Consider the following 23085-nt stretch of genomic DNA (forward strand, 5'->3'; position numbering starts at 1 on the left):
GTATTAAATAAATGATAAAGCATTTTATAATTCCGAAAACATTGGAAATATTTCAAGAAGCATGTTTTCCTGGGATGCTGGTGCTTGTTTATTATTAAATTAAAGGTAAATTATAAAATGTATAATATAATTTACAAAGAGAAAACTTAGGAAATAATGTAAAATAGCACACTGCAAAGTCCGCCATCATGGGCTGTTGCGGCATCATTGTTAAAGGTCATGGGAATCTGTTTGTGAATCTCGCGAGGAGTCCAGAATTTGTAGTTTTGCTATTGAATTATTGCATTTTGTTGTAGCAAAATTAATATGGTATTTAAATATTTTTAATTGTTTGTGGATATTTCAACTGCAATATTAAATGTACTGCTTATAATTTTCTGAAAAAATACATTTGATGTGATTATTTAACCCTCGAATCTACCTCGCCACTGTCTTGAAATGATGGATTTTATTTTTGTTTCTGCAGCTTTTAATACGATTTTCTAATTATAATGCAGTTAAATTTTTAGGTATGGGAATTGTTACTCGATTAAAATTTTAATTTATCTAAGCGTAACGTTCTAGTAGATGTCTTTTGTGTGGCTTATCGAAAATTTCTTTATATTCGATAAGCCAGAAACCCCAGCAACTTAGATAGAAAACAATATTAATGGAAGAGGGCACTTTGCTATCTTCATGGAGATGAAACTCTATTTTTTGACGCATGCGTAATTCTTACTGATTTGATCGGCGCGGATCTGAGTGATCACAGTGGTCATCACTGCTTTTGGAGCAAAATATCGCTGCTTACGGTAAGAACTGTGGCGATTTAAAAGGTCTATTTTCATCTAGACGGTAGTCTTGCTTTTCTCTTCGTGTGTATATTACGTGAGTATATTAATTAGAAATGTGTTACAGCGTACTTCTTAATAGGAGTACTCTTAATACCTCATTAATTCAATGCCAAATGCGGAATCATAAGTGGGTTCGAATTTCCAGTATTCTAAAAATGATAATATAACTAAATCATTTTGTTATCAATGGAAGCATGCTCGAATGATGATTACTCACAACACAATGCTTTTGATCATGCAGTTATAATTAAAAATCTGATTATTGAAAGAAGAAAAGCTTTGATGCACAACGAATTACTTCGTTGATTTTCTTCGGTTTAGGTTTCACACAAGGAACACTGTATATTGTAACATTTTCAGTAGTTTTTTAATGAATGTAAATAGAATGTATATATTTATTAGGAAAGATGACAAACTGTTTTTCAGAGTGTTGCAAAATGACAGTATTGTGTTTGAATATACAGGCTAGCCTGGGTTGTTACTAACGCTGATGGCTGTCTGATGTTGACACCGATGTCTAGTCACTAATTTAAAAATGTTTTTGTGTGTGTTTATGGAAGTTGGGGTGTGTGGGGGGCTAGTATTTTGGTCAGCACTCACGTGCTACATAATCTTAGAAATAAGAACACGTGAGAGCCTTGGTCACTTTTGTATTCTCTTATCATTGTACTAACAGAAGTGAAGTGATATTTCCAGTAGCAAAATCACAAGTAGCAGATTTGCCAAGCCTGCTAAGTCAGTAATCAAAGAATAATATGCTGGAATTCCATAAAAATTGCTCGCTCATAAATAAATAATGGCATTTAATATTCAATATTACCGTTACAAGCCACACCAAGTATTTTTCAGTTTTTGTATTTCATTATTTTATTTATTATTTTGTGTATGAGTTAGTTACTTTATTTATAGAAACAGAGTACATTGTTTTTTATTTGTTTTGATTTGCAGTTTACTTAATCTGCCATAATATGGAGAATTTAAGAGTTTGAATTTTACAATTCAAACTGTTAAATTAAAAGTTTAAACATTATTATGCCTGTTATTTGTCTTTAAATAAGGCACCTTTCTTTTTATTTATTTATTTCCGTTTTTTTTTTTTTTTTCTAGCACAAAGTTATAAAAAATAGTTAATGACTGACATTCACCTGTGAAAGGAAATCTAGCATCATGATGTTAGAAAATACTGTGTTTAAAAAGATACAGTGAGCATCACTGATATAAATAATTATAGTTGATTCAGTGTGCAAGCAAAATAGTGCTTAAAGTTTAGGTTTGAATGTTGCAGACAAGTGTGAATGATGCTAATTATTTTAGAATACAGTAGTGGAAATGTTATTTATATATATACAGGGTGATTCAGGAGGAATAGTAAATATTTTAGGATGTTATAGTATCGATTATTCTGAGTAAAAAAGTTCTTATAAACATGTGTCCAATTCTCAATGGATACGGAGATACAGCTGTTTGAAACTGTAGCACATAAAGCCATTATGAGAGGTATTAAAGAACAATAAATGACTTATTGTTTATATTTATTGACTTTCTGAACGATACAAAATACAACAATTCACAATTTTTTTACAGTTTACAATAATGTTCGAAAATCCACCGCCAACCCCAATGCATTTGCAACTCTTGTGTTGTTCTTCTGAGGTCATCTTGGCATGCCTTTATGAGGGCAGCAGTATCCAAAATGAGAGCGAGCAATTCGTCTCTTGTATTCATCTTTTCTTTGTATACTGCACTTTTCGTACATCCCCACAAACAAAAATCTAACGGAGTGAAATCTTGGAGACCTTGATGGCCAATGAACGGGACCACCATGGCTGAACTATTGTTCAAGGAAAGTTCGATTTATATATTGTATCACCAGACAGGTATAATGTGCAGGAGCTCTGTCATTCTGAAAGTACATACCAATCCTCGTAGCCAGGGGAACATCCTCCAATAGTAGGGGAAGTTCGTTTTGCAGAAATTCTAGGTAAATGGGCCCTCTAAGATGATTTTGTAACACAACAGGCCCAATCAACTGATTGTCGATGATACCGCACTACACGTTTACAGAGAAATGATGTTGAAAATTTGTTTCTACAGTGGTATGGATTTTCATCTGACCACCTATGAGAGTTACGGGTGTTGTTGATACCGTCACAGGTGAAAGTAGCTTCATCACTGAACAGTACTAATGGAATTAATCAGCAATTAGTATTTACCCACCGACAAAATTCCAATCGCTGGCCGTTGTCTCCTGGTTGAAGGTGTTGCACCCACTGTATGTGAAATGGATACAAGCCATGTTCACCATATTCTTGGAACACCGATATGTGTAGAAATTCATGTGCTAATAGTAAGACTACATTCTACTGACTGAAGAATGTGTTCTATTTCATCTATCACCATCTGCATTCATCTACATTTTGTTCATTTGCATGTTCAGAAGAAATATGAGTGCTGGGAACTGTACCAGTCTCACGCAGTTTGGTGTAAACGCTCTTGAATTCGGTATTCTGCAGTTAGGAAACTGTCAATGGTGTTCTGTACCAGCAGTAGCACTTCACCACAAAAACCATACACAAACACTGTATCAGCATATTCAGCATCTGTGAAGATGTGCGGCATTCTTAACAACACTTCTAACACCAAACAGCGTCAGGTTATAACTGCTTCTTGGTCACATCTGATTCGGGGATCTGTGCGCACCAGTTTCAAACAGCTTTATCTCTGTATCCATTGAGAATTGGACACGTGTTTATGTTAACTTTTTTACTCGGAATAATCGAGACAATAACCTCCCGAAATATTTACTATTTCGCCCGAATCACCCTGTGTATATATAGGAAAGGGCAGATCCAGAGGATAGAATTGGGATAATTACTTCCTCTAAGATTATCCTCAAAGTACACACAAGAGCATTATATTACAGAGGTGTTGGCAAGATAGAACCTTCGTCATTGCTATGCACACAGTAATGTGCCATTGAGCCTGCAGTGAACAAATTGAGTATCCACTACATCCTCAAAGTTTCTCTTATGAAGGATGCATTCTTCAACTTTTATGGGCATTGATCTAAAAGTGATCGATCATCTAAAATACTTGATATAAAACAAATGAAATTTTGGAATATGTGTTATAACATGTATACAGTCGGACCTCTCTTTAATGAACTTCCATATAATGAATTTTTCTATGTAGCGAATTTTCGCTACATAGAAAAAAATTTGATTTCCCCTTGGTCATTACATTGAAAATAGTTTTCATATAACGAAGAATTTCCATATGACAAACTGATTTCGAGAGACCTCTGGTCTTTAGGCAAAAAGCTGATGCTGTAGAAAGCACAAATTAATAGCTAAAAGGATTAAGCATTAATCCCTTTAGCTTTTAATAGCTAAAGGCTTTAATTCCACGAATTAAGAGCTAAAACATTTTTCAATTTAATGGTGCCTGTAAAACCCTGCAGGAGGAAACTGGCCAACCTTGGCAGGAGATAGAAAAAGATGGAAGTTTAGGAGAGGCCTTTGCCCAGCAGTGGGTCAGCAGTGGCTGAAAAAGAAGTAAAACCTATACAACTTATACACTACTATGCCAAGAAATCCCGATTGTCAGTTGTCCACAGCCATTGGCAAAGATTAAGGCATATTCCCCACACGGGCATTGGTTCTGGTCAACCTTTTTTTTACCTTAAGCATCCTATTAGAGAATTAGGAGAGAGCAATTTTCCTTTATCTTGGAATTTCATCTGTTGTTTCGAAGAAATGAGTCATCCACACTTTCACTAAATTTCACCCGCCTCTGTTTACATGGTAGCTACAGGTGGTCCCCGATTTCAGCTTTGTTTTAACTGCTGTGCAAGTAACTTTACAGTGTCTAAGAGGAAATCCTTGAGTGTAGTATGAAAAAGTGGAAGTGCTTAGTAGTGTAGATTGCAGAATAAAAAAAAAGAAATCACTTTAAAATTTGATGTTCCTACCAATAGTGTGTCAGCCATTCTGAAAAACCCTGTTTCAATTCTCAAACTGTGAGGAAATGGGACCAGTCAGAAGTGTGTGAAATTATGCCTTTGGGAAGATGTAGATGAAGCAGTTTTTAAGTGGATGAAGTTGATTTGAGACCAAAACATGCCAATATCATTAATAAAAGAAAAGGCTATGGAGTACCCATGTTTTCTGGGGCACAAAACATTCCAAGCCAGCCCTGGTCGGCTGAACAAATTTAAACAGCGTCATGGCTTACTTGAAAAAGTTATTTCTGATGAAAGTGTAGTTGCAATCGAAGAAGACTATACCCATTGGAAAGAAACAGTTTTTAAAAAAAATTATGGAGGACTTAGAGTCCAAAGAGAAATTCAACGTTTATGAAATGTCTGTTTTTTAAATGTTTGCCAAACAAAACACTGACTTTTAAAGGTGATAAATGTTCAGATGGTAAAAATAGTAAGGAGAGAATTACACTCTTGGTTGCAAATATGGCTGGTAACGAAAAACTGAACTTTTGGTGATTGGCAAAAGTAAACAATCCCGATGTTTCAAAGGAGTAAAGTCGTTAGAGTTGGACTACAACAAAAAACCTTGAATGATAAGCGAAATTTTTGAGCAGTGGATTTTAAATTTCGATAGAAAGATGACAAAAGAAAACAGAAAAATTGCATTGATTGTCGACAACTGCCCTGCACACCTTCACCTGGTAATTTCGAAATTTGCAAGTGTGAAGCTTGTTTTCTTCCTTTTGAATAATTCATCTTTTTTTTTTTTTTTTTTTATGAAAACCCCAAACACGAGAGGTATTGTTGTTGTTTTGGTTTTTAGGAGCATTAGCAACTAAGGCCATATTGCTCCGGGGATATGTGGTGGAAGATCCCTGACCTTTCCGCATCCTCCGTATTTGGCGATCACGGGCTCGAACCCCGGTCTAATCGAGAAGCGTGTGCTACGCACTGCTGCTCCTGCCCACTTAGCTACGGAGGTACCTACGAGAGGTATTAGAACATATAATACTTAGTACCGTGCTTGGGTTGGAGGTTGAGAAGACGAAAGAAGATATTTGTTGACATTAGACTTGAACTTCTGTAGACTGTAATTTTCAGGAAATACGTATGAAGGAAGGTTGTTCCAGAAAACGGCAGTTGAATGAATAAATGAGGAAGATGAAAAGTTGGTTCTGTGAGTTTGAAGTTGGACAGTAAATGGATGTTGGCTGGTGGTGGCATATGTTCCGACTGTTTTGAAAGAGAGAGCAGGAATTATAGAAGCCAATTCAGAAGAACAGTGCCCATGGAAGTATCTATAGAAAAGGCATGCAGCAGAAACAGTACATCTATGAGACAGAGTGTGGAGAGACTCTGTTAGAGAGGAGTCATTAATTAACCTAACTGCCCTCTTCTGAATGCAATCTAAAAGCCCGAGAGAAGTTTTGGGGGCACCACCCCAGATGTGGGAACAATATTCCATGGTAGGGCAGATTTGCAATTTGTACAGAGTGAACAGCTGTTTGGAAGAAAAGTAACGCTGAGAGTGAAAGTGAAAACCAAGTTTTTTAGATGCAGAGGAAGCAATATTTGTAATGTGCTTGTGTCAAGAGAGCTTAGAAGTCAGGTAATCCCCAAAAGAGATATATCATTTTGCCTAGAAATTAGAGTGTCGCCAAAGATAAGCACAGGAGCAGAAGAATCCTTTTTGCGAGATATAAGACAAGACTAAGTTTTAGAAGGATTGAAACCATCTAAGTTGTCTTTGCCCCACCTGTAGAATTACCTGGACATCGGCATTTAAGGAATTGGTAGTGGATATTCGAGAAGTTGAAGCAGATTAAGCAAGGTTTTCAAAATGGAAAGTGGAATGCAACGTGCTATCATCGGCAAAACTATGGATAGGATTTCCTGTCAATGGAAGAAGGTCATTAATATACAAGAGGAAAAGAGAGGGCGGAAAGAACTGAACCTTGGGGGACACCAGCATTAGTGGAGAAGTTAAAAGACAGAGAGCCATCTACCATCACCCTCAGTGAGCGATCAGAGAGAAAACTGAATAACAAATTACAAAAAACAGTTGGCACACCATAAGATGGAAGCTTGTTTAGAAGACCTTTATGGCAAACACGATCGAAAGCCTTTGAGATGTCGAGAGCAACTGCTTGTGTTTCACCGAACTTTTCCATTGACTTTGTCCATAAATGAGTAACATAAGCCAGAATATCACCAGTGGATCGACACGGACGGAATCCATACTGGCGATCATTGATCAGACTTCTAATTAGTTTAAGAGAAAGGTTTCTAGGTAGTTTAAGAGTTGGCAGTTAATTGATTTCTCCATTACTTTAGGAAGAGTTGAAGTAATTGCAATGGGACGATAATTGGATGGGAGGGACTTGTCACCATTTTTTAGGAACTGGCTGGATATGAGCAAATTTCCAAGTAGAAGGAAACACACCTTTGGAATAAGAAAGTGAAAAAAAGGCAGCAGAGAACAGGAGTAAGTTCAGGAGCACAGGTTTTGAGAACAAGTGGAGAAATACCATCAGGACCTGAAGCTTTCTTAGCATCAAGATTCGTCAAAATCCTTTTGATGGAAGACCACAGGAGGCATTGAATGGAGCTTGTTGGGAATAGTGGGAGGTATTTTACCAAGATTATTAATACATGATTTGGAAGAGAAATGGGATGCTAGTAGGTCAGCTTTATCCTTGGCTGAAGTGACAACAGAATCATCTGGTTTTGATAGAGGTGGGAGCAGAGATGGGCAAAAGTTGTGGCCAAAAACTTTGGCAAGAGACCAGAATGCTCGGCTACCATTAGGGCAAGAAGCAAGTTTTCTACTCTTAGCCTGTTCAAAATCTAGTTTGGACTGATTAATGACTGCTTTAAAATTGTTGCGAGCTTTGGTGTAGGCAGAAAATGAAACTGAAGAATTGGAAACAAGCCAATTACGATATGCAACATTCTTCTCTTGAACAGCCTTAGCACATTTATTGGAAATCCAAGTTTTAAAATAAGGACAAGATTTTAGAGTGAAGTGTGGAATAAAGGATTCCATTCCTACAAGAATAATTTTACTGACACGATCTGAGCAAACATTGACATCAGAAGAATTTTCGAAGCAGTAGTCCCACCAAGGTAAAGAAGAAAAGAAATCTCGCAAGTTCTTCCATTTTGCATTCTTGTAATGCTAAACACTGAGGTTGGGAATAGCCATGAAATAAAGGCTCCATTGGAGAAGAGACAATCACCAAGTTGTGATCTTGAGGTATCTCGACCAGCTGGGTTGGTGTGACTAGAAAACGGAATCCGACTGGAGTTGTTAACATTAAAATCACCAAGGAAAATTACCTCACTGTTAGGAAAGTTGGACTGAAGAAAGTCAAATTGCAAAGAGAGGAAGTCAAAGAGCTCCAAGTGATTAGTGGAGTTGGGAGAATGGTAGAGACAACAGAAGAATTTTACACAGTGAGGTAGAGAGATTTTAAGCCAGAGAAGATTGAAAAGACGAGATTCCAAATTACCAAGTCTCTGACAGGGAATATCGGAACGGACATATGCACAAGTGCCACCTTTGAGGCAAAAGGAATCATACAGCAGATAATTTGGGCAACTGAGATGAGCAGTAGTTGAATCAATCGATAACTGAGATTCTGTCAGAAAAAGTTCATGGGGTTTGGCAGACTGCAAGTGGAAATGGACATCGTTGAGATTAGAATTGAGACCACATATATTTGTGAAATGAACTAGGAAGTGTTTGGAAGGTTTAGATCTTTTTGCAGATAAGCTTACTCTATTAGTTTGACAATTAATGGTGTATTCAATAGTAAGAAAAAGTGGGGGGGACATGCCATATGAACTAATGAAATTTTTGGATATGGCGTAAACATGGTAAGAATGTACCGAGATCCTTGACATAACGTGACCTCGACAATGTCCCCCACATACACACTACTCAGATACCCTCCAGTGACTATCTGGCAGAGTAGAGTTAGCAAGATTATACACTAGCTGTTCTGGAAGCCTCCTAAAGAGTTACCAATAGGTTCGATCCGGAGTACTAACTAGCAGCTGGCCTGCGAATACCGTTTTAGAGCTGTACCCTTGAAATGTACGGAAGATTGGATCTCGCCATAATGTTCGTCATAACCTCAAAAGTTATCAGTCATACTGCATGATGGAAGAGGTGGGGAAAGGTTGACCGGAACTTAGTTCTTGTGACTAAACATGGGTTCCACCGCTTCAAGCCTCTAATAAGCAAAGTTATGGTATTGCACCAGTTGATGAGAGTCATCTACCACCTAGTATTGCCTGGTAACACAGAGGGGTAGCATTCCTCCATGTGGTGTGAGCACCATGACCCCTGTTTACGTTGGTTCATACCTGGATGGTCACCCACAGTGTGCTTGTGCATGGAGGTTATACCCAGGATTACTAACAGTCACACCATCGTGAAGGTGCAAGCAGAGGATTTGGCTGTCACAGACTGTCCGGACTTCGCCGAAATTGTGTCTACTTGACTTGAATGTCACCCGAATATCAGTTCCATCAGCGTTTTAGACTCCCAGGTAGCCAGTACAGCTTGTCTGGCATATCTGAGAGGATGTCTGTGACATCCTCAAGAACCTACACTTAACTGCATCCAGTGGACTAAGGCATCAAGAGTTTGAAAATGCACTACCGAAGGCAAATGCTGAAAAAAATTATACTGAGAATAGAAACCAACCAACCTATAGATTTTGTTATAGATTTGTGGATATGCATATCAGAGTTGGCGAAAGTGTGGAGTCAAGATGTGACGGAAACAACGATTCAGAATTGTTTCGCAAAAGCAGGTTTTGCTAAAATGCTAATTAACAGAGATGATAGGGATGAACTACTAGAAGACATTGTGCAATCTTGGAAAGAGTTCCAAACAGCGTTTGATCAGTGGAGAAATTGTTCTTGACGAATTTTTAGGAGTTGATAATGATGTCATAGTAGTTGAATATCCAAGTGACTCCAATGTTTTGGAGAGTATTTAAAGAACTAGTGACAATATCATATCGACGATGAGGTTGAGCAGATGGGCTGAGAGGTGGCAAATTAAGTTTAACATTGACAAATGTAAAGTACTACATATGGGGAAACAGCAACCCCAGAGCAACGTATCAACTCTGTGGTACTACACTGACAGTGGTAGAGAATGAAAGGGACCTGGGGGTGGTTGTGCAGGCAGATATGAAGTTCTCTGAGCAGTGCAGATGGGCTGCAAGAGTAGCTCATGGTGTATTGTCAATGATATATAGGAATTTTTCTAGCAGGGATAAGGAGGTGATTATTCCCTTGTATAAAGCAATGGTCAGGCCACACCTAGAGTACTGTATACAGGTCTGGAGGCCTCATTTCAAGAAGGATGTAGAGCTGCTGGAACGAGTACAGAGAAGGGCAACAAGATTAGTGAATGGAACAAAGGGGTGCTCTTACGAAGAAAGGCTTAAGTTTTGCAAATTACAGTGTCTGGAGACTAGGCACTGACGAGGTGATCTGATAGAGGTGTATAAAGCCTTGAATGGTTTGAGCATGCTCAATGCTGATGGGATTCTTCCTCTTGCTCAGAATAATCACCTGAGAGGGCATAAATTCAAATTGAGGAAAGACAGATGTAGGATAGACGTGCGGAAATTTGCCTTTAGCTAGCGGGTGGTTGGTTAGTGAAACGGACTTCCATCCCTTGTCGTGGAAGTTGATAGCCTAAATAAGTTTAAGGCTCAGCTGGACAGGTATTTCGAATGAACAGAGGGGTGAAGCGGAAGTGGTTATTTTTTATTTATTTATTTATTTTTGGCTGATGCTGCATAAGCTTGCTTTCTTGCATCAAATGCCTCTATTAATGCTAATGCTAATGAGTTGGATGAAAATGAGGGCAATATTAAATCTTCCAAACAAATTTATCAGCATTTGAAACTCTGCTTCGAGGCCTTCAGTGGGAAGAAAATGTAACACAAAATATATCTGAATGTTTAAAGTTTAAACAAATGCGATCATTTTTATGAATGGTGTACAGTAGAATCCAGTGTACAACAAAAAACAACCAAATATTTTATACATAATTCTTAAAAGTGTACTAATAAATTGCGGGCATCATGTAAGTAGTCATTTCTTAATATGTATGTATTAATAAATTGTTTTAAAGTGTTAGAAAATTTATTCATTCCCACTTCTTTCCCGTCTTTTACTGTGCTAATTGTTATTGAATTTACAGTATTTTTCATTGTTGAAAAGGTCATATTTCTTTACAATGAATTTTTTCAAGGGAATGATCGATTTCATTATATAAAGGTCCGACCATGTGTTATATATTAGAACAGCCCTAGTGACAGAGCCATGCAGGTAGGGAGGGATGCACTGGATGTAACATACCCAGGCCCCAAATCATAAGGAGGGCCCAAAACATTTCTTAAATGATTATAATATAGCCATAACTGTACTGTTTATGCCTTAGGCCTAAATTGATGTCAGTTGATATAATGAGATGCACGGAAGAAAAGTAAAATGTATGGGATGCATATAAAGTATTAGGTGATACAAAAGCCTATGGTAGATATAAACTAGTTTGCAATCAAGTCACAATGGAGGTTAGGCAAGCCAAGGCAGATTATGAGAAATCTTTGGCAAAGGATGCAAAGAAAAACATCAAAGATTTCTTTACTTATGTAAACACTAGAAGGAAGGGGATGAATTATTGGTCCACTTGATATCAGTGGTTTAACTGTTGAAGATCCTGCTCAGGTTGCTGACAAACTGAATAGGTATTTTGCATCTACATTCACACACGAGGAATTCTTTTGGGAAGTGGATTCTAGAAGTGGATTCTGAGGGGAAAATGGAAGAGAAATTATTGAAGTTAAGCATGAAAAAGGCACCTGGGGTGAATGGGATCTATCCAGTTATATTAAGGAAGGCAGCAAAGGAGGTAAGAAAACCCTTAGCCATAGTTATGAGATCATCTTTGAATTCAACGTGGTCCCTGTGTAAGATGTGCGGTATTACCAGTTCACAAAGGGTGACATGAGTAATTTTATAGACCTGTTAGCTTAACTTCTTTCCAGAGAAAATAAGAGTCACTGATTAAAGAAGTAGTGCAGGACCATCTAAACAAGAGTGCAGTTATACTTCATTCACAGCATGTGTTCATTAAGGGGAAATCTTGTCTGACCAATTTTAATGGATACTATGATGCAGTGACAAAGGAGCTGGATGCAAAAAATAATTTTGATATCATCTACTTGGATTTCAGGACAGTTTTGATACTGTTTTGCACATAAAATGCTGCTGTACAAATTGAAGCAGTGTGGCATTATGGTAAAGTTAATGTTATGAATAAAGGGATGGTTTAGTGGGAGAAGATGTAGTTATCAATGAACACTACTCTTCATGGACTAATGTTATTAATGGAGTTCCACACAGTTTGGTGCTATGCCCATTGTTCTTTTCTGTATTATTAATGATAGCGATGAAGGTATAGCAGGCTTAATGTCTAAGTTTGCAGATGATACAAAGGTTGGCAGGTTAATGACAGTAATGAAGGTATGTTGCTGCAGCAAGATTTAGAAAGATTAGGCAGATAGGGTGAGAAATGGCAATTAAAGTTTAACATTGACAAATGTAAGGTACTGCATATGGGCAGCAGTAATCCCAGAGTAATGTACCAGTTGTATGGAACTAAACTTAGGAAAATGAAAAGGAACTGGGAGTAATTGTGCAGTCAGATATGAAGTTCTTTGAGCAGTGCAGACAGGCTGGCAAGACATCCCACGGGGTTTTGTCAACGATGTACAGGAATTTTGTTAGCAGATATAAGGAGGTAATTATCCCATTGTATAAGGCAATGATCAGGCCACATCTTGAGTACTGCATACAGATCTGGAGACCTCATTTTAGAAATCATGTAGAGCTGCTAGAATGAGTACAGAGAAGGGCAACGAGACTGGTGAGGGGAACAGAGGGGCACTCTTAACAAGAAAGGCTTCAGTTCTGCAAATTGCAGCATATAGAGACTAGGCACCTGCAAGGTGATCTGATTGAGTTGTTTAAGGCTCTGAATGGATTGATCAATTATGGAAATTTGCCTTCAGCAGACAGGTGGTCACAAAACAGATGGAAGCTTGATCTTGCTGGAGATCAGTCTTCCATCTGTTTCATGGAAATGGATAATTTGAGTAAATTCTAGGAAAAGCTAGACAAACTATTGGAAGGGATTGATAGGTGAAAAAGGGAATTTTTTATTTTTTGGTTGTTGCTGTATAAGCTTGCTTTCTTGCATAATTTGCTACTACTAATATTAATAACAAAAGAAAAGGGTGTCCCCATATGCCATTGTATTATCCTGCCTCGCAATAAGTTTTGTTGACTGCATTCTGTGTGTGGTTGGATAATCAGACACTGAACTGAGTTGCTGTATGCTGTGTTTATTGCCAATTCTCATCAATTAGTGAAAACACATCAGGTGTTAAAAATCTGCCAGGTATTAAAAAAAGTAATATGGCCTTGGGAGCCTGTTTTCTTAACATATAAACCTAATCCAATAGTCAAAAAGTGATGCATTTCGTGACAAGTAGATTAAGTTGTGAAACAAAGTTTAAAAATCTGTTGCACTCTTTCAGGGTTGCATGATTTTATCTGTGTAATGTACTACATTTCATTGAAATGTTGTATTTCTCCAGTAGAATGATTTTAGCTATCTTAATTAGGATTACTTGGAAGATATGATTATTGCTTAGATCAGTAGTTTTCGACCTTTTTTTTAATAACGGATTCCTTAAGTAATTTATTTTATTTTGTGGCACTCCTACTCAATTTTCTGTCAGTTAGATCCGATTCTGTTTATGTGTGTGTGTGTGTGTGTGTATGTATATATATATATATATATGTGTGTGTGTGTACAGAGATTTAGTATACATACGTACATATATATATATATACTAAATCTAATATTAAAAAATACGTTATATGATAGTTATTACAATAATATAACTATAAACAAAGTTACAATTCATAATACAAATTATATATATATATATATATATATATATCAGTTATAGTCACCATAAAATTAAAAAGATACCATACACCTTTTTATAATGAAATAAATACTGTATATAAATTTTAAAAAAAAAGTTTTTGAAAACCCAAATTACGTGGCACTCCTGGAATGTTGTGGCACCCTGGTTGAAAACCACTAGCTTAGATGCTATTTTAATTTTATTAAATAGCATTCTACAAATTTATATCTTTTACTAATTTGGTGTGCCATTGTTAAATTTATTTGTTAATTTATAGATTTTCTTTCCTTAAAACTTAATTAACCAAATTAATTTATTTTAATGTGTACCGTTTATTCACTGTTAAATATGAACGTTCCCTGAATTATCTATATCTGTAAAACAGAGCCATAAAAGTAGGGCATGGCATCAGTCTGTATATAGCAGTGAGCAAACTAAGTTTGCTACTTATGGTGCAATATGGCCTATTGCTGATGCAAAACCCAAATAAAAGAGGCAAAGCACAAACTTGACTGATGCATTATATTCCCAAATTTTGTGTTAAAAATGATTGAAATGTTCCATAATAAATACCAATTTCACAGGAAAGTTAAATATCAATTGCAACATTTGCGACTAAGTGCAGCAATCAAATATTGCATTAAGCACTTCAAATAAAAAATACTGCTCCAGTGAAGAAGTATATGGCTATTTATTTAAAATGGATACCATTTTAAACAAATAGCAATATACTATACATTATTTATCTGCTATTCACTTAAAATAAAAAGTACTGTTTAATTAAAATCTATGCATTTTAAATAAATAGCAATATGAAATGTCATAAAAAAAAAGTTTGGGCACTGAATTAATATTTGAGAAATGAAGCATACCATCTATTCTGATAGATGTCCTTTGGAGTCCTCAGTGCTGCAACCAATAGATCTGAGAATTTTAGCATATTTCATGGCATACTGTCTGTGCTGGACATTTGTTCAAGTTTTCTGAGCTATAGTCAGAGGTGGCATGACCTTAAATTCCTGAACATTTATGATCCAAAAAAAAAAAAAAAATTACAGCAACTTGGGACCAAATCAAGGCAATGGATATGAATAGCATTTGAGGATACAACTGTCAGTCTTGCCCATCAACTGAACCTTGAGTGAGATGTTGAAAATCTCCTTGATTCGTGTGGTCAAGAGCCAACAATCAAAGAGTTAATAGAGCTAGATGCCCAGAAGGTTGTGGAGGAGAGTCAGAATGATGAAGTGGAACCACCAACCCTTTCCTTCAGTGAGCCACATGTTGGAAATACATTGCATGCTACCTAGAGGCGGCTCCAAAAATTAACAGAATCAATATTCCTCCCCATGACTGGTGCCACTAAATGTTTTTAATTACTTAAAGGAATTTTATGCTTTGTATTAAAAAAATTAAAACAATTTTACGTTTGTAAAATATATTTAATATAGATTTAGATGAAACGTTCATCCTCATATAATCAATGTCATAAGAAACTTAATGGCATTCCTACTTACTTGTGCTAAATTAATGCTAATGGGTAGTAAACATTAGCTGATAAATCAGGGTTTCATCACACTGAAATCTTAGTCATAATTACTGGCAATAAAAGATTTAAACTGTATGTCAGTGCATGTCAAAGTTTTTTGATGCCAATGCACTGTGCGCATGCAAAATGAATTTATTTGATACCACATCCTCTTTCTTCCTTATCTCTAAGTTGAAAATAAATGCAACAATATGCAATTCCTTTATTTCAGGCTAAAAACTTGTAATGAAGAGAATGTGAGAGGGAAGATTACATTACTGGGCAAACTTTTTAACCAAGACTATTTTGAAATTGGCTTAGTCAGTTATTAACTTTCAAAGAAAGAAATGTGACCAAAGCTAACTGACCTATAAGTATAAAACGTGAAGAAATGTATCATAAATTTTTTTATGTATTAACCAATCATTGAATTTTAATCTATTATTTAACTTATATTATTTTTACATCAAAATAATGTTTTTTACATAATTTTTTTGGAGGTGAGCCACTAATAAGAGTTGTACAGACCACAAGTAGCATACGTGCCATGGGTTAGCCACACCTACTTTATAACAATGGAAATGGTTTAACATTGATAAATGCAATGTGCTACATATAGGCAGCAGTAATTCCAGAATAACATACCAATATTATATTCCAGAACATACCAATAAATAATAGTAAATGTTATTGATACTTTTGCACAAATAGCTAATTGATATTATTAAATCAAGGTATTATAAGCACAAGGCTACCAGTAGTTGAACCAGTAGTGCAATGGATAAAAGGGTGTTATGTGTGTTTTTATTGCTTGGGTTATACAAGGTCAGATCCATATGTAGGCATTCTTCTCCCCGCTCCCCTCCTCAACTATTCCTTTTGACAGAAAAATTGAATGAAATGATATAAATGATGGATATAAATAAATAATTTCTAGGAAGAAAATTTACTGGTTATTTTTTTTATTTATTTTTTATTATTATTTTTTAAAATGAAAACCCCAAACACAAGAGGTATTAGAACCTATAGTACTTAGTACCGTGCATGTGTTGGAGGTTGGGAAGACAAAAGAAGATATTTGATATTAGACTTGAACTTCTGTAGACTGTAATTTTCAGGAAATATATATGAAGGAAGATTGTTCCAGAAAATGGCAGTTGAATGAATAAACGAGGAAGATGAAAAGTTGGTTCTGTGAGTTTGAAGTTGGACAGGAAATGGATGTTGGCTGGTGGCGGCACATGATTAAATGAATTAATCACTAAATTTTAGAAAACCTTATTTTTGATCTTAATAACCAACCTCGTGTCAATCTGTGATCCAGTAGGATTTCAAATATCATAGAGAAGGCACATTCAGACATCCATCAAGGAAAGTCTACACCAGAAATATTGGAATGGTGATCATAACCACTGTCCTACATGCAAGGGCTACTAACCAGTAAAAAAAAAACCTCCCATGTTTAATGACACCCGACTCACCAGTACCAGCCCATATTTCAAGAACTGTAGGCATTCAAAGCTTTTATATCCCTTCCTGATGACCCCGTAAATACAGCGTTCAATAATTTAACATCAAAAAAGGGATGACAGTTAATATTCATATTTGTTATTTTGGTGTGTTTATAATGGTGAAGAAGGTGTTATCAGTAATAAACAAAGAAAAAACTTCACTGTGCACAAACAAATTTTGAATTAGATACTTTTCAAAAATAGTATTCCACCTCATATGTGTTAGACCACTGTTTCATTTATCTAACTGTATAATTCTTAAAATCATGAATATGTGGAGAGCTAAAATCTCACAAAGGAAAATGGATTGAAGATAAAACTGAATGACCGGCTGCTTTAAATTTCCAAATTTATTTTTGGAATTTTTTAAAATTTTTCTTGTGTGTGTTCCTCTCAGTAATTACAGATAAAAGCACTAAGCAATTCAATGTGTTATATTCAGTTGAATATAACATGAATTCAACCAAGGTGTTTATTTCTTTAACATTGAAGGTTGAGAGAGGGTCATTCATTTTAACCATCCTTCAAGCATTTTTGTGCTCATTAGAGGGTAACTCCCAAGAGTATTATAACCCCATTATCATGAGTTGACCTAACTTATTAATATTATTTATTATATAATAACAGTGTAGATATACCACAGTTAACCCATAAAATTAAACTATGTATATAGTATAAAAGCATTGTTTTAATTATATCTCATATTGTGGCTACCTTCACAATGAGATACCAAGTATTACACTACTTCGAATAAGTAACGCTTCTCTAGTAGAGAAGACTACTGTTATTTATTCTCAGTGAGCACCACCATCCAGACAAGCACTGTTTGAAAAATGTTATAGGATAAGATACTCTGTTATCCTCATACTGTCCCTATTAGACTTAGGCAAGCAAAAAAAGGTGTAGGAAAGTGATAGTAGGAGAGGAAAAAGAAGAAATGCTGTCAAAAGAGGAAAGGGATAGTTACTCACATCACTCAAAACTCCTCGAATAGGCAACGCTTCCCCAGTAGAGAAGACTGTTGTTACCTATTCTTGGAAACTCCATGAATATCAGGCTCCCGAGACGGCACCGTTTCAAAGCTTGTTGGCCTTTCATCAGTGGGTGGGCAGGTACCCTGGTAATGCAAACATGCCATCACAGTTGCAAAGTTAATTCCACAATATGAGAGATGCCAAATGGTGAACACAATGATATTGTATTTAAAGACTAAATGCACAAAGCATAATTCCATATGGGTTTAAATTAACCAATAATATTGGTGTAGATACACAACAGTTAACGCATAAAATTAAACTACGTATGTAGTATAAAAGCATCATTTTAATTATATCTCATATTGTGGCTACCTTCACGAGATACCAGGTATTGCACTACTTCGAATAAGTAACAATATGAGATATAATTAAAACGATGCCTTTACACTACACACATAGTTTAATTTTATGGGTTAACTATGGTGTATCTACACTGATATTATATAGTTAATTTACAACCATATGGAATTTTGCCTTGTTCAATTAGTCTAAATTATTCAGGGAGGGGAATGCCAGAGGTGAATTAAACTCTGTCAGTGAGCTAGATGATTTTGTAATAACTGAGAGCAAAGTGGAGGAGAAATTGTTGAAGATAAACATAAAAAAGGCACCTGGGGTGGATGGGATCTATCCAGTTATATTAAAGGAGGCACCAAAGGAAGTAAGCAAACCCTTGGCCATAATTATGAGAGCTTCCTTGGACTCGGGGGAGGTACCCATGGACTGGAGATGTGCAAATGTGACACCAATTCACAAAGGAGGATCAAAGGGTGACGCAAGTAATTACAGACCTGTTAGTTTAACTTCTGTTCCAGGGAAATTAATGGAGGCATTGGTTAAAGAAGTACTGTAGGATCATCTAGACCAGTGGTTCTCAACCTTTTTTTGCTTGTGGCCCACTTCCAAGTTTCATTCACCTCTGTGGCCCCACACCTCATATTGTTTAATTATAATAAATGTAATATTTATAATACTGTAAATATGTACTTTATCATCCGTGCTTTTTATTTTTTAACATGTATTATTTGTTTATAATACTGCATAAGGAATATTAATAAAAATGGGGTTTATTAACTACAATCTTTATTTGTAATAAATTTTTACTCATTTAATGTTTTGTTTATTTACAATATACAATTATGCTCCTAATAAAAATATTACAGTACAATAATATTATTGTCCGTTAGTTTAGTGAGATCCACAAGAATCTCACTAATTTCTTTTTTATATTAGTAATAATTTTATTTCAGAAGTGAACTTTTCATGGCCCACTTAACAGTTTCCATGTCCCAAATTTTACAACTTTTACCTGTGGCCCCTCAGAAATAAGGCATGGTCACTGTTGAGAACCACTGATCTAGACAAGACATCAATTATAGCTCGGACACAGCATGGGTTTGTTAAAGGGAAGTCTTGTCTGACCAATTTGATTGGATACTATGATGTGGTCACAAAGTAACTGGATGCAAAGAATAATTTTAATGTCATATATTTGTATCTTATAAAGGCTTTTGATACCGTTGCACGTGGAAGACTTCTGCACAAATTGGAGCAGTGTGGCATTATATGCAAATTGCTGCTATGGATAAAGGAATGGTTGAGTGGGAGAAGACAGAGAGTGGTAATCAGTGGACACTGCTCTTCGTGGACTAATGTTATTAGTGGAGTCCTCCAGGGGTCAGTGTTGGGTCCATTGTTGTTTTCTGTATTTATTTTGATGATAGTATATCAGGCTTAATGTCCAAGTTTGCAGGCGATATGAAGGTCGGCAGGGTTGTTAATGGCACTGACAATACGATACTGCAACAGGATCTAGAAAAGTCGAACAGATGGGCTGAGAGGTGGCAACTGAAGTTTAGCATTAACAAATGTAAAGTACTGCATATGGGAAGCAGTAACCCCAGAGTAACGTATCAACTGTGTGGTACTACACTGGCAGTGGTAGAGAATGAAAAGAACATGGGAGTAATTGTGCAAGCAGATATGAAGTTTTCTGAGCAGTGCAGACAGTCTGCAAGAGTTGCTCATGGTGTCTTGTCAATGATATACAGGAATTTTGTTAGCAGACATAAGGCAGTGATTATCCCATCGTATAAGGGAATAGTCAGGACACACCTTGAGTACTGTTTACAGGTCCGGAGGCCTCATTTTAAGAAGGATGTAGAGCTGCTGGAACGAGTACAGAGAAGGGCAACAAGATTAGTGAATGGAGAAACGGTTGCTCTTAAAAAGAAATGTTTAAGATTTGCAAATTACAGTGTGTGGAGACTAGGCACCTGCGAGGTAATTGAGTTGTATAAAGCCTTGAATTGATTGAGCATGCTCAATGCTGATGGGATTCTTCCTTTTGCTCAGAATAATCACCTGAGAGGGCATAAATTCAAATTGAGGAAAGACAGTTATAGGCTAGATGTGCGGAAGTTTGCCTTTAGCCAGTGGGTGGTTGATTGCTGGAACAAACTTCCATCTGTCATTGTAGAAATTGATAGCTTAAATAGATTCAAGGCAGAACTAGACAAACATTTGGAGCAAGTGGATGGGTGAAATGAGAAGGGTTTTTTCTTTTTTTTCTTTTTTTTTGGCTGATGCTATATAAGCTTGCTTTCTTGCATCATGTGATTTTGCTAATGCTAACATTTAGCATCTCTCATATTGTGGAATTAACTTCGCAACTGTGATGGCATATTTGCATTACCAGGGTACCTGCCCACCCATCACAGAAAGGCCAACAAACTTTGAAACAGTCACCAGAGAGGGAGCCTGATATTCACGGAGTTTCCGAGAATAGAGATAACAATAGTCTTCCCCACTGGGGAAGTGTTGCCTATTGAAGGAGTTTTTGAGTGATGTTAGTTGAAGGAATTACTGTCCCTTTCATTCTTCTACACTGTTTCTTTTCTTCTTCCTCTCCTATTATAACTTTCACTCTACTTTTTGCTTTTCTTTAATCTAATAGGGACAAGTGGATAATAGAATTATTATCCCACACATATACAAAAAAACAAGCTTTGAAATGGTGCTGTCTGGGTGGTGGTGCCTACTGAGAATAAATAACAGTGGTCTTCTCTACTAGAGAAACATTACTTATTCGAAGTTGTGCAATACCTGGTATCTCATTGTGAAGGTAGCCACAATATGAGATATAATTAAAACGATGCCATTACACTTCATGCTTAGTTTAATTTTATGGGTTAACTATGGTGTATCTACACTGATATTATATAGTTAATTTAAACTTTTTTGGAATTATGCCTTTGCATTTAGTCTTTAAATATTATATAAACATCACCAAAAAAAAAAAAAAGCCGAATCTGCAATTTATCAAAAAGTACACTTAACTTTTATTATGTTTAATGGAAGTTTATTAGCATTAGCAGTGGCAAATGATGCAAAAAATTTTGCTTATACAGCAACAGCCAAACAAAAGAAAAAAAGAAAAAAAAACCCATGACACCTCTCATTTTACCTATTCATTCCCTCCAATAGTTTGTCTGGTTCTTCCTTGAATTTATTTAATATATCAATTTCCAAGACAACAATTCGAAGTTTATTCCAACAATCAATCACCCATTGGCTAAAGGCAAACTGCTCATTTATTCTGGAATCATCCTTGTTCAATTTGAATTTGTGCACCCTTGTGTGTGGTCTGAGCAAGTGGAAGAATCCCATCAGCATTGAGCTTGCTCAATCCATGCAAAGCCTTAAACGCCTCAATCAAATCACCCTGCAGGTGCCTAATCTCTAAATGCTGCAATTTTCAGAACTGAAGCCTTGCTTGGTAAGAGCACCTTTGTTCTGCTCACTAATCTTGTTGCTCTTCTTTGTATTCATTCCAGCAGCTCCACATCCTTCCAAAATGAGTCCTCCAAACCTGTATGCAGTACTCAAAATGTGGCCTGACCATTGCCTTATACAATGGGATAATCACTGTCTTATCTCTGCTAACAAAATTCCTGTATATCATTAACAAAATCACATGAACTGTCCTGGCAGCCTATCTGCATTGCTCAGAGAACTTCATATATGACTACACGATTACTACCAAGTCTTTCATTTTCCACTATGCACTGATTGCAGTGGGAAATGCAGTACCACAGTTAGTCTGTTACTCTGGGGTTACTGTTGCCAATGTGCATTGCTTTGCATTTATCAATGTTAAACTTCAGTTCCCATTTCTCAGCCCATCTGCCTAACTTTTCTAGATCCTATTGCAGTAGCATACTGTCATTAACACCCTGCCAACCTTCATATCATCTACAAACTTGAACATTAATCCTGATATGCCTTCATCAGTATCATTGATAAATATAGAAAACAACAATGGGCCGAACACCAAACTCTGGAGACTCCACGGTTCTTTATTATTGTTCATAAATAAATATTATGAATAAGTATGAACAATAAATATTATTGTTCATACACCTCTTTGCTGCTCACATAGACTCGGTACATTATTCAAAGATTGCATGCATTTGCTAATAGAGGCTGCCTGTTGTCTCAGAGTAAATCTGAAATCAGCTGTTGTAATGGTGCCCTGAGATTTAGACAAATTGGATAATGGGATAATCATCACCAAATTCACATTTTTTTTGGTGATGCTATTTGTAATAAAATGATAGCAGTTCAGGTTGACTCATGAATAATGGTGTTGGCTTTAATGTGAGAATTATGCCCAAGATGTAAATTCAACACAGATGCATACAGATTTCAAATTATTTCAGTGTCAGCATTGAAATAAAACCCTGCTGCCTTTACTATTATGCATAGTGAATTACAAGAAGTGTTATTTACAGTGGGTTCTTGACACTGTATGACTGCTCTAACTAGCAATATCACAGTCTTAGGACGAATTAGTATGTGTGTTGTTGTTTTCTGTATGATTTAATGGTGATTTTAATTGAATTTAAGAAAAATGTGTTCTATTTAAGAGAATAAGGTAAGTACTGTGTTCCTATTATATTGGTACAATAAAATCCTATCATTAAAGTGCAGGTATTGCTAAAGCATATTTTCTAAATTTGTTGCAACTGCATTAGCTACAAACTTTATCTCTAAGTACATATGTTTATCATAAAATGGCATTATTAAACTGTCAGTTTCATAACATTAAATATAAAGGGTGGAAAGAAACACTAATTATTATTGTTGTAACCTGCAATCAT

At 36.1% G+C, this 23085-nt stretch overlaps 1 protein-coding gene across 3 annotated transcripts in view; it reads left to right on the forward strand.

The window, feature by feature from the left end:
• The first annotated feature begins 219 nt into the window (after positions 1–219).
• Positions 220–23085, forward strand: part of bur (GMP synthase burgundy) — a 182154-nt gene continuing 159288 nt past the window's right edge. Inside the window, exon 1 of one of the 3 annotated variants that reach the window (XM_090372708.1) lies at positions 220–309. In XM_090372708.1, the coding sequence (XP_090228834.1) occupies positions 307–309 (3 nt within the window). In that variant the 5' untranslated portion in view covers positions 220–306. Of the gene's footprint in view, positions 310–686; positions 868–23085 lie in introns of those variants that run through there. The other 2 variants (XM_090372709.1, XM_090372710.1) reach the window with 2 other exon arrangements.

This window comes from Mastigoproctus giganteus, chromosome 4 (genome assembly GCF_048544385.1).
Source record: "Mastigoproctus giganteus isolate SK-2022 chromosome 4, ASM4854438v1, whole genome shotgun sequence".
Lineage (NCBI taxonomy): Eukaryota > Metazoa > Arthropoda > Arachnida > Uropygi > Thelyphonidae > Mastigoproctus > Mastigoproctus giganteus.